A 13,043-nucleotide genomic window follows, 5' to 3' on the forward strand; every position below is an offset into this window, starting at 1 on the left:
TTTATGACTTGCTAAGAATTTAATTATAAATGAATTATGGTGCAAAGCAGTTGTTACAACACACTTGGGTTGATGTAATATGGGGTTGTGGCCTTAATTATGACTTGTCGTCATTAGATTAAGTTCATTCGCCTTTGTGTAAGGTTGAGTGATTATTTTGTGTATACATGAATTTAATTAAGATGAAAATATGGAGGACCTAAACTCGAATATTTTTTTTTGGTTGAGTCAAGAAAACTACTCATATTTTCGCGAAGGTGGAGTATTGCGGATTTTTGTAACACTTACTTTTTGGAAAGAACGTTTCATTGTGTTTCATTTCACATTACCTTAATATTAATATTTTCAAAATTTTTTATAAAAGATCGCCGACAATAGTGAGAGTAATTCAACAACTAGTGTGAGTATACTTTTGAGTGCTAGTGTACCAACTAGTGATAGTGTCTCCCAAAACTTGTAGAACAATAAGATCCTCATAAATACCTATATATCAATATTCTCTCGTCGATTAGATACTAGAAAAGAATATTTGTAAAAGTAATCTACATGCAGTCGTGGAGTGTGCAAGCGTCGTGCAGTCGCTTTGAAAAAGAGTGAAGTCCACTATTAAAAAATTAATTTTTCTTTCATGTGGGTCTCGTATTTATTCATTTTTTTCAAAGTGATTGCGTGTCGCTTATGCACTCACGACTGCAACTATCATTTCTCTATTTGTAATATGGCTCCGCTAAAGGTACTAAATTCACATAGTATGAATCTGAACATAAAATCTTAGATTCACTTAACTTATATGATCCAACCTGAGATTGTTGATCTGATTGACACAGAAAAAGTGAAATTGATAGAGGTATAAATCCATCTCTTGACACTAGTTGAGTTGCCTTTAGATAACCATTAATCGCTAATTTATTTGAACTTTTGTTGAAGAGTCAAATAGTTGATTCTCGTAGCAGAATTAGATGGTTAGTTTTTTTGTGATGTTTAGGCACAAAATATTGAAGCGCATGATTGTTCCTTGTACAGTTTTGGTACAAAAAAGCAAATGAATGCTGCCGGTACTATTTACATGCGGCCTAAATGAACCAACTATTCAAAGATACCCAATGTACCAAGTAATTTTTTATTAACGACCTATTGAATAAAATCAGGTTCTTTGAAAGTTGTTGATAATTTTAGAAAAGTGTCATCCTAAGATATATGACGATCTGGTTGCCTTAGATTATTAATTGTTGTCTAATGAGTAGTTTTCCATACTACGAGGTGATGGATATGAGTTTGTGAAAAGTAGCTAAGACTTCACGTCTTATGAGACTGTGTATAAGAAAAACAGTTTCTAAGAACTCTTGTTCAAAATCCGTAGATAATTAATGAGATAAAAAAATCAAAGAATCTAGTTTTGCCTATACTATTTAGTGTTTCCATTATAGTTTACTCATGTGAGTTAGAAGTTGAGATTTTGTTAAAGGGTAAATATGACGTACTTGATAAAGTGAGTTTGTGATGCGATTTAGACAATATTAAAAGTAATAACTACATTGTTGTGATTATTTTTTGGAGCAAAAGCCCTAATCGCTTTACCCTTAGTGAAAAAATAAAGATTGGTATATCACATGTTATTATTGAGTACAAGAGATTCATATAAAACTTTGAAGTTGCAAATTGAATTCCGGAATGAAATTTGTGATCATCTTATAGATTCTTAAAAGTCGTAGTAGGACTTGCTGACTAGAATTTAAGATTTATATTGTGAGTTTGATCTTAAATGAGATTCGTAATAAGTAATCGCTGATTTCATAGTTGTGTAAATGACTTTTACATATAAAAGCAGAGTCTCTTGGTAGACTCATATTTTGAAAAGTTACAACACATGAGAATGCGCAAAGAGAGAAATGGTCCTAAAAAATCGCTTGAGAGTTGTGGTTTGATTATTTTTAGCTGACCATGTGATTTCTCTCTGTCATGCTATTGCTCGTCGTACACATGTTCTATGATCATGTGGCGTTGCTGGAAGTATTCTTTTTTGGTAAGGACACACAGTTACCATAAATTTAGGAGTTATGGTGAAAAATGTATATCTACAGGCATAGATCGGCTCACTCACAATAGCGATCGCCTTTGACACTACAAAAGGATAGCGAGAAAAAATGAGACAATGTGTCACTTGGTACTTATCTAGAGAGGGATAAGTTGTAAGATACAAAAGATATGTTGCTTAGTGGGAGCTAAGATGAGGTCCATCATATTTAAAAGGACCGTGCATGGTTACTCACAATCCATGTAGGCTGTGGTTTGGCCAGATGAGAAATTTTGTTTGGCGCTTCGGATAGTAAGCAAATGGAAGGACTCAGGTTAGGCGTTGATATAACAACTAGACTAAGATTTATACAGTGTATTGAGATTAGATATATGCTCTTTGTTTGAAAAGAGAATTTCATTGAAGCGTGTATTTCATACTATATGTACTTTTATGACCAACAATAGAGGTGAGTGAATAGATCACTGCTTTCACACCGTATGAATCCTGTAGGTCATAATTGATGACCTTAATTTATTTATGCCCTTAGGAGACTTTTGACTATGTCACGAGGTTGATATTTTAGTATTTGCTACTTTGACATGTTATCTATGATCATTAATGATGCGATTTAAAGAGGCACTGCTGAGAAAACGACTTGCTTGAAACTGAATGACATAAGGCGATGGGAAGACTATTTGGTAACACATCGATATTGGTGTGTACTCACCGCCGACAAGTTGTATTACTTCTTAGGAGTTGCGACATAGTTGTGAGTATATCATATTTTATGGACATTGAGCAATGCACTGAATCATTTGGACTCAAGAGGGATTAAGGATGGTTAATCTGATGTGACCAAATGAGTCGGGCCATAACAAGACACTTTTAGGGATGTTGCTATGTTGGCCTTCTCTTAGAGAGATTTGGTATATTACTCTCATTTTTCTTTTACATGTGTGCTCAATGGTTACATAACCTATTTGTCAGTATGAACAATATTGAAAACATATTGAGAGATGCAGACTTTGGGTGTAACACCTAGGCCCAGCACCAAGCTAAGGCCAAGCCACGATCTATAAAATTTTTTAGGTTATTATTTATAGGAAGCCCATTTGATATTTATTGGGTAGTTTCTAAATAGGTCACGGGGCCAAAATATTATTATTACGGAATATGAATTTTATTGGACTTGATAATTAGGTTAAAACTCATTTCCTATTTATGGAGCAACTGAGCCCTAAATAGTTAAAAATTGACCCAAGAAATTCTTCTAAAGGCTCGGAGATATTATTGGAGGATGGATTTATTTTGGACATGAAGATTAAGATTGGTTTGTTTATGAAGATCTAGCCTATAATTTGTGTTTGAAATATTTGTATTCAATTTCAAACATAAGAGGGTTACAACTCTAGAGTTCCCTTCTCATTAAAATTTTTAAACTAACTACTAATATATATATTCAGCTCCGTGCATCGTGGGTGGATCATATTCTTCTTCAAAACCCTAGTTTAGTTTTTGGTTACTTCGCCCATATTCACCATCCCAGCAGCATGATTCTCTCCCATGTCGAAAACTCAACCGTGATGCACTGCGATTGCATCACACTAGTGCAGGTCAAAACGAGCCCTAAAAAATACCCTCAATGTGAGAGCAACAAAAACCAACACAGTTCGAGCCCTAAGCATTGCAAGCCACTCCTAGTTCAGGTGGTGCCTCAATTACTCAAACGGAAACCACTACCACCTTTGCTTGGAAGCAGAAACATAAACCACCCCTAACAGCCAACACAACTTCGGTCAAGCTGTAAGAGTTGCTGCCAACCACCATCATCAAAGCCCAAAGCCCTACCGTGCGCCACTGCCTTCCACCGAAGTGCACCGTGGTGAAGCAACACCACCTTCACTCCCTCCCATAAACTGCAGCCACTCAAACACAAGGCAACAAGCCGCCAGCCACACATCCATTGACCCATACTCCTTCGCAACAGTACTTGGATAGGCTGAGAGAAAATGAACCCACCCACAGATCGGTGCAGTATTTTAGGTTTTGAGGAATTAAAATAGGTTATTTAAGTACTTCAGATTTAATTACAAAACACGTGTTCAATTGAGAATTTATGCAAGTTACGTGAATATTTTATAAGTGACGATTGATATTCGTTTGACATTATTGTGGAAAAATTAAGAGAAATTAAGAAGTCCAGGTAAGCGGGGTTCATATATTAGACTTTGCATGAAATAAATGAACTGAGATTGATTTTGAAAAATATGTATGTTTTGTTATGAAAAGAAATTTTAAAAAATCTTAGTTATTTGTTCTGCATTACTCCTGAAATCTATATGAAAGAGAAAAATATTTTTGTCATGACTAGTGTAGATATGAGCAAATTTTTAACATTTTTTTTCTAAACTATGCAAAAAAGGAGAATATGAAATTTATGAAAATTTGTGCATGTGATGCAGAGATGTTCTGAATCTGTTTTTGAATATGTGAAATGATCTGAATCTATTCAGTACTCTGTCTTGATATGATGTAGCATATGAAAACCTTTGCATGAATTTCTGATTCTGTACCTGATTATAATCTAGTTCTGTTGTTTATATTTTGCTTCCGTTAAGGCCCTGCCACGGGTATAATAGTGGTATGCAGCCTCGCCATGGGTATAATGGTGGTTTATATTCCTACCACGGGGTTAAATATGATATATAGCTCTATCACGGGTATAATAGTGGTATACGACCCCGCCACGGGTATAATAGTAGCATACGACCTCGTCATGGGTATAATGATAGTTTATAATTTTACCACAGGGGTTAAACATGTTTTCTGTCCTGATGTGACGCTCCGTTACGATATGAAGATGATGTCTCAGTTTATGATATGCCAAAAGATTTTTGGAATAATAATGTTTTCTGAAAATTTCGCTCTGATATTTTGATAACATGTTTTGATTATGTATTCTGAAAGTAAATGTTCTGATTCTGCATTCTGAAAGTAAATGTTTTGTTCTACATTCTGAATTCTGTAAATGCTCATGTTTACATACTAGTATATGTTCTGTAGTACCCAGATCCAACACCAAGCCTACGCTAATTGCAAGTTCTATAATTGTTTTTTTCTTTTGGAGTAATAGATATAAAAGGTCCACTTGGTATGTAACAAATAATTTTGGAGTCGGCTACAGGCTCAAAATTTATTGTGACAAAGTATGGATTCTTATTGAGTTTAATAATTAGGATAAATCATTTGATCAGGCAGAAACTTTTTATTCAGTTATGAGATGAGTTTGGTTATTTTTAAAATTTGAGGCGAGGCCATTAATTATATATATAGCGTGTATATAAATATATATATATATATATATATATATATATACACGCTACACACTAATTCACACACATACCCTCCACGTAAATCATCTTCAACCTAAGCTAGGGATGTCGCCGCCTGAGTTTTCAGAGAAGTAACTCCTCCATGTGACCACCGTAAGCCTCTGGCCAAGACCTAGCCTACTGCACCTACACAAGCCACCAGCCACCAGCCACCGTTGACCTATACTCATTTGCCGTAGCAACCCACGTTTGGCAGCTTCTCCACGTCTCCTTCCAGAGCTGCAAATAACACCAACCAGCCGTGCCACCTTATTGCTGCACCAGGATGGAATAAATCATAGTCAAAACTCCTCCACAGAGCTGCCTTGCACCACCAGCCCACACTCAACCTCCATCTCACAGCACAACAGCCCTGAACGGAAACCACCTAATGTGCCGAGATCCTCCACAATGCTGCCCTACACCTCTGTGTCCAGCCATCGGAAATTTCCAACGTGGTTGCTCTGTTTACGCCACACCGAAATAGAGGAAGTATTCTTCCCCACCGTGAGCCAAAAACTAGCCACCCACATCGCCAACCCTTCCATGACATCACCACCTGCACAGAAAGCACTGCCGGGCACTTCACGCCACTCCAAGTTCATTGTCTTCCTCTTGGTAAGCCGCACCGAACCTTCCCTCACTGCCTCTCTCCGTCCCTCTTTCCTTCATGGTTGCTCTCTCTCTCTCTCTCATCACTCTATCTTTCTCAGTGCTCCCCCATCGCGATCACCACCATCCCCTGCACCCAGCTCCATCACGGTCCCTTCCCTATAGGTGAGTATGGTCTCTCTATCACATGACTTTGGTCTGGGGTGGTTGTAATTCCATAAATTTGGTTTGTAAATGTTAACCTTCCCAAAGAGCCCATGCGTGTCATGGCCATTTCCTAAAACACCCCTTTCATTAGGCGAGTTGTATATTGGGCCTGGCATTGTTTGTATATTACACTTATTTTTTGAGGGCCTTATTTTAAATACAAGAACTTATAAAGAAAATAAATAAGGATTTGAATTATATTATATAGTATTAATATTTTTACAAATGAATTTCAGAAGTAAATAGTAAGTATGAAATTTTATTTTAACCCTTTAAAAACTTATTAAGTCTATTTTTTTTAAATGAAAATTTGCCTTTTACTTTAATATATTTTGTTATAATTATGTTAAGAGAATATTAAGCTAAAGAGGTATTTTACATGGGCTTAGTTGTAATTGAGTACTTATGTTAGCCATATACTTTATTTTACTGTAATAATTTAGAGCTTAAATAGTCAGAGATTTTAAGTGAATATCAAGGTATTTGAGAATTTATGATATTTTAGGGTTTTGAGAAATTTAAATTTTTAGGAAAATAAGTTACTTAGCGTTTTAAGTTTAAGTTTTGAAAAATGTGTTAATTTCATATATTTATGGAAATTACGTGGCAATCTTATAGGTGACGAGTAATTTTCATTCAGCACTGTTGTGAAGAAATTCAGAAAGTTAAGAAGTCCGGGTAAGTGGGGTTCCTATGCTAGACTTTGCATAAAAAAAAATGAACTGAGGTTAGTTTATAAAAATGTGCATGATATATTTTTGAAAAGAAATGTGAAAATAACCTCAGTTATTTGTTCTGCATAACTCGTGAGATCGGTATGAAAGAGAAGAGTATTTTGTCATGACTGATGTAGATATGAGCTAATGTTGTGCATTCTATTTTTTGAACTAGGAAAAAAGAGCAGTTATGAAGATTTGATAACTTTTGCATGTGACGTGAAAATATTCTGAATCTGTTTTTCAATATGTGAAATGACCTAAATTTGTTTAGTACTCTGTTTTGATGTGTTGTGGCATCTGAAAACCTTGGCATGATTTTTTGAAGCTGTATTCTTATTAAAGTCTGATTATGATGTTTTTGTTTTGTTTCGATATGGCCATACCAACGGTGATAATAATGGCATATGACCCAGCCACGGGTGATAATAGTGGCATACACCCAGTCACGGGTGATAATAGTGACATACGGCCCAGCCACGGGTGATAATAATGACGTACATCCCAGTCACGAGTGATAATAGTGGCATACGACCTAGTCACGGGTGATAATAGTGACATACAACCCAATCACGGGTGATAATAGTGGCATACGACCTTTCCACGGGTTATAATTGTAGTTTATAATCTTACCATGGGGGTTAAATATGGTATACGGCCCAGCCACGAGTAATAATACCAGCCACGAGTAATAATAATAGTGGCGTACGACCATTCCACAGGTTATAATTATGGAACCCTACCACAATGGTTAAACATTGTATTTATCTTGATGTGATACTCTAATATGATAAAGATGAGGTCTCAGATTTTGATATGCCAAAGGTGTTTATTTTTGAATAAGAATATTTTCTGAAAGTTTCGCTCTGATATTCTTGGCAACATGTTTTGATTTGCATTCTGAAAGCAAATGTTTATGATTCTGCATTATGAAAGTAAATGCTCATGTTTACATACTAGTATATGTTTTTTGCTTATTGATCACCCCTTATCTTCACAATATTTTTCAGATAATTTTGATGTCTAAACCAGATGTCAAGAGTAGGAAGTGTTAGTAATGTTTGATTATCGTAGAAGAATAAGTGTCAAAGGGTACACGTAGTTATTGGAGAGTCTTATTTAGTAGGTTTATGATTTTATGTTATTTTGATATTTTGAGTCATGAATATTTCTGAATCTTTTTGGAGTTTTTAATTTATTTCATTGAGGTATTTATTTGGTGTCCTGGTGAAGGAACATATATATTTGGGTTGAATAAATGAATTTTTATTTTATGGAGAATTTGGAGTATATAAATATGTTATGAGAGATGGTTTTAGGTTTTAGGAGCTAACTCTTCGGACATTCGGGGTCGGGGCATTTGATGTTCTCTGCTTACTGAGTTGTTGATAAATCACCCCTTATCTCTACAATATTTTTTAGATAATTTGACTACTTCAGCTGAGGATCAAGATTATGGAGCATGGGTTAGATGATTTAATCATAGTGGATTAAGTATATAAGGTTTCTATGAGTATTTGTGACTTTTGTTAAGAAATTTTGTCGTGTTCTGATAACTTGGTATTTTGGGAGAGGTGATTATATTGAGATAGTTGTTTTGAAACAATAATTTTTGTATGACATTGAGAACTTAGAGTCTATAAATATATTGTTGAAATGTGACTTTAAGTGACAGGAAGTAACTCTCCAACCCCTCCATAACTAGGGCATTACATGAGATCTTGTCCACTATATGCGAGTAAGAAATGTAATAAAAATGAGGGTGCCCAAAGTGGGCTACCATTCCCCCCTTCACATGTCAGAGTTATGCCTTAGCCAATAAAGTGGCATAATGGCCACTTGGCTGGGCTTAAATGTTAAGCCGTAGGTTACATGGAGGTGGCTTTATAATAAGCACCCCCACTCCATGTTAATAAGTACAAATCTCTCACACTCAAACAGTACAAATCTCTCTCAAAGAATGGTTTTTTCTAGTTTTGATATTTAAGTTGTGGAATATGTAGGTGTTGTTCTGGTCTTATCACGTAGCACACTCTACTATTGATACAGGATATGGATACGTAGCATACTCTACTATTGATACACGATATGGATGAATGACAACGACGACAAAAAATCTGTAGAACAACCGCACTAGATTCAAGATATTTTCAACCGCACTACATCGGATGTTGAAAAATTCTATCATTTGAAAGATGGAGTTGAAATACTGGCAATTGCATTAATTAACTGCTTGCTTTCAGATATTCTATCATTTGAAATGTCAAGTTGTGGAAAACAAAAAGAAATTGAAGTCAGTCTTATCATGTGTTCTCAAAATCATTTAATTCTGAAATTGACAAAATGAATCCAAATTAAGATCTATACCGGTTCAAAGTTGTCCACTGACACTAAAATTGACAATTGAATTTGAAATATAGAGAATCCTATCTGGAAATCCAAGGAAAGTACAATGGAATATGGTAGAAATTAATCGCTATGTTGACAACTAGCTAGGAGCTGACAAAAACCACTTGCATGCATACATATATAGGTGAATTATTAGAAAACAGTCGAATACAAAGTTGTATTGCTGTCTAGTTGATCTACACCAATTAAAGAAAGAGACATGAACATGAAGTTTCAGAGGATCCACTCATGGCTCCATCGATCACCGTGGCCCAATATTGGAAATCGACAAGCCATTGAAAGAGAGTCTGTCGGGATCTGTTTCGTCGTGATCAATGAATCTGCCCACACAAAAGGCAGGTCGCTCAGGTTGGCAAAGAGTTCCAGGTTCACTCTTCAACATCGCAACAACAGATGACATGGTTGGCCTATAATTTGCATCCTCTTGCGCACACAGCAATCCGACATGAATGTATCTTAAAAAATCATCTTCACAGCATGAGTCAATCAATAAAGGATCCAGCAATTCCATTGCTTTTCCTTCATTCCATACTTGCCATGCCTGCACCGTCATGCATATGGTTGGCTTAGACAAATTTTTTTGACCCCAATATAATAATTAATTAGCTTCGTCATGTAGTCTTTACTAATTATTCCAAGAAAACAAAAAGAAAAAGAAAAAAAACAACTTACATATGCTAGTAGGCTAGGAGCACGTTTTGATTGATGGAAGCCAGCATTTCTTGTCCCAGACATGATCTCAATCAAGAGTACACCAAAGCTAAACACATCAGACTTAATGGAATATAGTCCATCCATTGCATACTCCGGAGCCATGTACCCGCTGATTCATGGGATGAAATATTTTCTTAAAGAGAGATCATTATAAAATTTCCATTTATCTAAGGAATGGAATCGAAAATAAAGAAAAACAGTACTGTACTCACTAGGTCCCAGCAATTTTAGCAGTATTATTAGCTTCGCCCTCGCTTCCAGCAAAGATCCTTGCCATTCCAAAGTCTGAGATCTTGGGGTTCATGTCATTGTCCAGTAAGACATTACTAGGTTTTATGTCCCTATGAATGATTCTAAGTCGAGAATCCTGGTGAAGATAAAGAATTCCCCTTGCGATTCCATCTATTATATTAAGTCGTCTGCTCCAACTGAGTTGTGCACATCTGCTTCGATCTGTATATATTATATATCATGTACAAAGTTGATTCAAGCACCCATTAAAGAAAGAAAAAAAAAAATAAATAAAAAACAGAAAGAATGCATGGGATCGGGAAATTAACGAACCAAAGAGAAAGACATCTAGGCTGCTGTTGGGCATGAATTCATAAACAAGCAGCCTTTCCTCTCCCTCTACGCAAAAACCAAGAAGCTTGACAAGATTTTTGTGTTGAAGCTTCATTATAAGTAGAACCTCATTTGTAAATTCTTCTGAACCCTGCTCGGAACCGAAGGACAGCCTCTTAACCGCTACTTCCTTTCCATCACTTAGTAAACCCTACAAAATATAATTTACTTAATTTTTCCGATCAACATTAAAAAAAACGAGAAGGCAAATGCTTAGTTTGAGACGATCGTACTCCTCACCGTCTTCATTCCTATTCTTCCTGTTACTTCCTATAACAATTTTTATTACCTTGTAAACAGGACCAAAACCACCTTCCCCAAGCTTATTTGAATCGGAGAAGTTGTCAGTAGCTGCTTGTATTGATGCCAACTCAATATAGGGGAAATCTTGAGCTTGTGGCTCATATCTTCCTTGAAAATTGCGGTGATGAAAGCGTGAGACACTAGGATTAGTACTATTATTTGCTCGCTGACAAACAACTTCTTTCTTCCCTGAATAAAAAAGAACCGGTAGCGAAAGAAAAATGTTTGGTTTATGAAGACATTTTGTAGAAATAAATTCACAATTAACCCATCAATTCCTGAATTTTACTTTTATAAAATTGATTGCAGAATTTATAAAGTAAGCTCAGTGATAAAGAATCGACTTACGTTTCCGAGCCTTTTTGTTCGCAAGACAATAAATGCTGGAAGCAAAAAGTACCATCGCGAAGCATGCTGATACAACTATAATGATAATCATGTTCATCCATATTTTCCTTCCACCGCCTGCGTTTAATTGAAGGCAATCGTTTCCGATTCTTTATATATAATTGACTAGTACATATATATCACGTTGAATAGTAAAAAATAGAAGTAATTATAATCTGTAGAGGCGTACGTGTTGACGAATACTTACTTCCTGATCCTTGGCCATTCACTGAAGATGTCGCGCCATAAAAGTTGTAGAACTCATACCTCAAGAAGCAACTAGGACTAAAAAGCCTTGCACCGATGGAGAAGTAGCAGCACTTTAATACATCTGCAATGGCCTTCTTAAGGCATGAATTACAGCCATCACCAGATAAGTCTCTTGTGCACTGCACAAGAGCATATATTGTTTTATCCTCAAAGTACTCTACTTCTCCGGTAGCATACATTTTAGCTGAAAGATTGAAAGCTGCTGCCTCGGTCGTAAGGTTATTCAAAGTCTCCTTAACAACAGAATTGAAATGTGATGGTTCGGAAATATTCTGCGAGTTATGTTGGTCCCTGTTTCCTGTGACATTCACCTGGCCAAAGAAATTTTGGTTGGAATAGCGCAGCTGGCATAGCTCCTCCCATACAACTGCTTCCCTTGTGTATGGACAAAGGTTCAAAATGTCTTTTGTAGCGGTTGCTATGCACTTCCCGCAGTCTTCATTTGTGACATAGTCGAGGCACATGTGTACACCATAAACTCTATCTGCACCATTTCCTGTGGAGGTATTATAGAATTTGGAAGAAGAAGAAGCACTTAAGGATAAAGAGAGGAGTTCATCAAGGTTATTTTTAAATGGACTGCCGTCTATATAGCCAGCACTTGTTTCAGGACAAAAGCTATAAGGAGGGTCGGCATAGGCCAGCTCCCATAGGAGAAAGGCAAGAAAAGCAGAAAACGTAAGTAATCGAATTAATCTTGGACTGATATGGGGATGATTCATGCTTCACTTCCTAAATTCTCTACTAGGATCAATAATGGGAAAATCTCTCTTTGGAGTAGCTGTTAGGTCCATAATCCCAAAAAGTAGGTTCATATAAAGAGTCTCTTAAAATACAATTTACAGGTAATTTCTTCGACAAGTTGATCTAAGGCCGAAGTCAAGTCAACAATTGTACTATTCCACATCAAACCACTTTGTGGAAAATAGTATGTATTACGGCCACGTGGGAAAAAAATGCGTTTGACTAGTATTGCGATAAGCAGAAGTTTATAGGATTGAAGGCAAGTTCAAGGATCATCTCATTTTTCTTGGACGACTTGCGGTCAATATAGAATACTGGCTGATTGTAAGGCCCCAACACCTACTCTTACGTAGAGGTGATAATATGTGACACGATCCGTTAACTTAATACGAATACGATACAATAAAAGCGGATTTAAGTTTAACGTTAATGGGTTCGGATCAAAACTGGTTGATCCGTTAAGACACGATTGCTTAACGGGTTGATAACGAGTCAACCCGTTATGACCCGTTAAGAAAGTTAAAATTATAATTATACCCTTATATCTAAAAATAAGATTGTTGGGATTTTAATTTCGATGTTTTTATTGTTTGGATTGTAATTAATTTTATATTTTGTTATAGATATTGTGATTTTAACATTTATATAAAATTATGCTAAAATGAATTA

The 13,043-nt window shown here is 36.0% G+C and overlaps 1 protein-coding gene across 1 annotated transcript; it reads right to left on the bottom strand.

The window, feature by feature from the left end:
* Positions 1-9,412: 9,412 nt before the first annotated feature.
* LOC121264377 (cysteine-rich receptor-like protein kinase 10) lies at positions 9,413-12,433 on the bottom strand. The gene is made up of 7 exons (XM_041167526.1): positions 11,569-12,433; positions 11,322-11,438; positions 10,960-11,162; positions 10,611-10,821; positions 10,259-10,499; positions 10,005-10,155; positions 9,413-9,873 (listed from the first exon to the last, which is right to left on the bottom strand). The coding sequence occupies exons 1-7, from the start codon at positions 12,350-12,352 to the stop codon at positions 9,574-9,576; spliced, it is 2,007 nt and encodes a 668-aa protein (XP_041023460.1). The 5' UTR covers positions 12,353-12,433; the 3' UTR covers positions 9,413-9,573.
* Positions 12,434-13,043: the final 610 nt, after the last annotated feature.

Source organism: Juglans microcarpa x Juglans regia, chromosome 5D (genome assembly GCF_004785595.1).
Source record: "Juglans microcarpa x Juglans regia isolate MS1-56 chromosome 5D, Jm3101_v1.0, whole genome shotgun sequence".
Taxonomy (NCBI): domain Eukaryota; kingdom Viridiplantae; phylum Streptophyta; class Magnoliopsida; order Fagales; family Juglandaceae; genus Juglans; species Juglans microcarpa x Juglans regia.

Excerpts from the sequence above, each read along its gene's own strand:
- LOC121264377 (XM_041167526.1), bottom strand. The coding sequence starts at position 12,352 with ATGAATCATCCCCATATCAGTCCAAGATTAATTCGATTACTTACGTTT. Across the intron at positions 11,439-11,568 it reads GAATGGCCAAGGATCAGGAA|GCGGTGGAAGGAAAATATGG; the intron begins GTAAGTATTCGT and ends AATTAAACGCAG. Across the intron at positions 11,163-11,321 it reads GAACAAAAAGGCTCGGAAAC|GGAAGAAAGAAGTTGTTTGT; the intron begins GTAAGTCGATTC and ends TTTTTTATTCAG.